Raw genomic sequence first — 3035 nt, 5'->3', positions numbered from 1 at the left:
AGATAAACAAGACTTTTCATGTGCTTCATACCTTTTGGTAATTGAATGAGTTCTCTGCAACCTCTCAGATCTAGTGTTTGGAGGTTTTGGAGAGAGGTTATACATTCAGACAGTGTTATGAACCGGGAGCCTGAAACATCTAGATACCTTAGATGTTTCAAATCACAAATAGACTTCGGCATTTTCTTGGCCCAGACATTTCTTAAACTCAATGCTCGATGTTTTCGACCACGAATCTTTCTCCGTCCATTCAAAAGACCTGCATTCATCAAAAGAAGTGAGCGAAGTGATAGGACCTTGAGAACTTCAGAAGACGAAGCTACTGATTTGTTATAAAAAGCTACATGACGGGCAGTTTTAGGAATTTCCAACTCCCCATCGCCTTCTGTCGTATAGCATTCTTGTGCTGCAACGGACTGTGCAAGATCATGCATTTTACATGTTATGTTGCACTGCAATGGATTGTGCGAGATCATGCATAAGATCATGCATTTTGCATGTTACGTTGCCAAATCCATCATCATGGACCTCTTGCAGAAATGATCTTCCCACTAGTTCATTGAAAATCCCAAGACCCATAACGTGCAAATCCATTTCATTTCTGCAAGAAATAAAGCCATTTGCCATCCATAAAGCAATCAACTCCTCCCTCCTCATCACGTGATAGATGAGTATAACTAAACCTCAAAGCAGGTAAAATCTCGCTTGCTTCTTCTCTTAGATCCCAAATCTCACTTTGTTTTACTTTTATCCATTCATCTTCACTTTCTTTTAGCCGCATTAGGTTCCCTAGTGCCTTTATAGCTAAAGGAACACCATCACACTTCTTCACTATTGTTACTCCAATGGCTTCCAATGGCGCCCGCTCCTCTGTCCTCATCCCAAATGCAAGCCGTTGAAACAAATGCCAAGAATCTTCTTCAGACAATGTCCCCATGTGCTTGACAAAAGCTGTTGCCAATCTACGAGCAACCATCTCAATACGCGTAGTTACTAACACAGCACTACCTTTAGCTCCACACCTTAATACCTCCTTTAATTTACTCCACCTATCAGTATAATCTTCCCACACATCATCCAGCACAAGCAAAAACTTCTTTCCAGTTAACTTTTGTTGAAGGCGTTGTTGCAAGTCATCCAATTTTTGAAGATCACATGAGGCACCATCAATGGACTCTATGATGGCTTTTGTTATTCTTCTTACATCGAAATCAGTAGATACACACACCCAGATCCTCAAACCGAATTGTTGCTTAACCCTTTCTTCATTGTAGGCCATTTGAGCAAGTGTTGTTTTCCCGAGCCCCCCCATTCCCCATATAGCATAAATAGGGAGATCGTCTGCACCAGCGAGCAGGATGTTGATTAGTTCCTCTTTCTCCTTGCCTCTTCCGCAAATTTCTGATTCATTCACGACTGAACTTGTATGCCGCCCATCGTAGATATCTGCTGCTACGTCCCCAACTCGTGGTGTTAAATCGAAATTCTTGCTCTCATTGGCAATGGCATCCAGTTTCTCTCTCACATTTTTCAACTTATGCGCCATTTTCAATCGAAAAACAAGTGGATTATGATCAAGAGAAAAGAAGGATCGTAGTCGATTTTTTAGATCATTTTGCAGCCGATGCCTTTGAGCTGCAATTGCAAAGTCATCCAGCACATCATCAACATCATAAGCTGCATCCTTGAGGCGTCTTAACCAAATCTCTAAAGCCTTGTTCTTCCATTGCTTCTCCTCTGCATCCTGGAGCACAGCTTGAACCATTGCGAAGGTGCTTTCGAGATTCTTAAGCTCGGTGTCAAGGCCACAAGCAAGCCCAGCCTCTTTGAGAGCCTCAAGTTCTCCAGGATTGGACTCACAAGAGCAGAAACAATTGCATCAGCCATGGCCTGTGATGCTTTGGAAAATCTGGGTGTTGGTGACAACGGAAATCGCAAGATTGGTTATGGAGATAAGAATGGAAATTTTAACGGAAACACAAGATTGGTAATGGAAAAGAGAAGTGCAGAAGGGCTTTAAATATGATCAGGAAATTTTAAAGGAAACACGAGATTGGTTATGGAAAAGAGAATTGCAGAAGGACTTCAAAAGTGAGCAGGGAATTTTAATGGAAACACAAGATTGGTTATGGAAAATAGAAATACAGAAGGACCAAACAATTTCTCACTCTTTAGCATAAAGAAAATTAATCTAACTTGGACTTGAAGTGAAGAACACTAAAAAGAAGACAAGAACATAATATGAGTTTGAACAGAGAAGGCAAGAATTTGTTCCTTGCCCAATCTCTTCAAAATCCTAGCTGTACAGCATTTGGAGTTTCACAAGGCAAAAGATTCTTATCTTGTGATCTTTTCCTTTAAACAATGACTTCTCAAAGCAAAAGGCAGCACCCCGGAATTTCACCCTGTAAGAAAACAAAAGCAAGAGAGAATCAAATGAGGATAATTCAGAGCATTTTACCTTTTTATGAAAAGCAAATCGTAAAATAGTTGGAACATAAAGCAAGTTCAAAGCATTGTTTCCCTCTGTTATCATGGATCAAACCAACATTTTCGTCATTTTTGTTTGGGATTTAACTACGATTCAATCACGGTATTGTCTTTAACATGCAGCTACTGTCTCCTTCCACATGAGAGTTTTGATCTTACTCACAGAAAACAAAACAAAAGGAAGCACTGCAACAAGAGCTAGAGTTTGGTAAATACACGTCTTAACTCATCACTTGCATCAGAACCTCCTTTCGGAGGTGACTTTTACCTCCATCCACAGACAAGAATCTTGACCCATTCTCTTTATTACAGGTTTTCCCTATAAATAAAATAAACAATATTTTAAGGTAATATTTAACCATTTAAATTATTAAATTTAAATATTTTTTAATATATTTTATCAAAATATTAAAAACGCTGTCTTTTCCTTGTTGGTCACTAAACGTCATAAATTTTAAAGAATTATATTAGGCTCCACACGGTGCGGACTTGACTAGCCATGCCTGTATTATAGTGTGGTGGGTTCCTTTTTTAAAAAAAATCAA

General features: G+C 39.2%; 2 protein-coding genes across 2 annotated transcripts in view; both read right to left on the bottom strand.

Moving 5' to 3' along the window:
- Positions 1–2291, bottom strand: part of LOC105135219 (putative disease resistance protein RGA1) — a 15290-nt gene extending 12999 nt beyond the window's left edge. Inside the window, exon 1 of the mRNA XM_011040000.1 lies at positions 1422–2291. Within this exon, the coding sequence (XP_011038302.1) occupies positions 1422–1765 (344 nt within the window). The 5' untranslated portion in view covers positions 1766–2291. The remainder of the gene's footprint in view (positions 1–1421) is intronic.
- A 5-nt stretch (positions 2292–2296) lies between these two features.
- Positions 2297–3035, bottom strand: part of LOC105135307 (putative disease resistance protein RGA3) — a 1885-nt gene continuing 1146 nt past the window's right edge. Inside the window, exon 2 of the mRNA XM_011040128.1 lies at positions 2297–2405. Within this exon, the coding sequence (XP_011038430.1) occupies positions 2297–2405 (109 nt within the window). The remainder of the gene's footprint in view (positions 2406–3035) is intronic.

Source organism: Populus euphratica, unplaced genomic scaffold (genome assembly GCF_000495115.2).
Source record: "Populus euphratica unplaced genomic scaffold, PopEup_1.0 scaffold72.1, whole genome shotgun sequence".
Taxonomy (NCBI): domain Eukaryota; kingdom Viridiplantae; phylum Streptophyta; class Magnoliopsida; order Malpighiales; family Salicaceae; genus Populus; species Populus euphratica.
The sequence above is the reverse complement of the archived record's forward strand: the minus strand, read 5'-3'. Positions and strand labels throughout refer to the sequence as shown.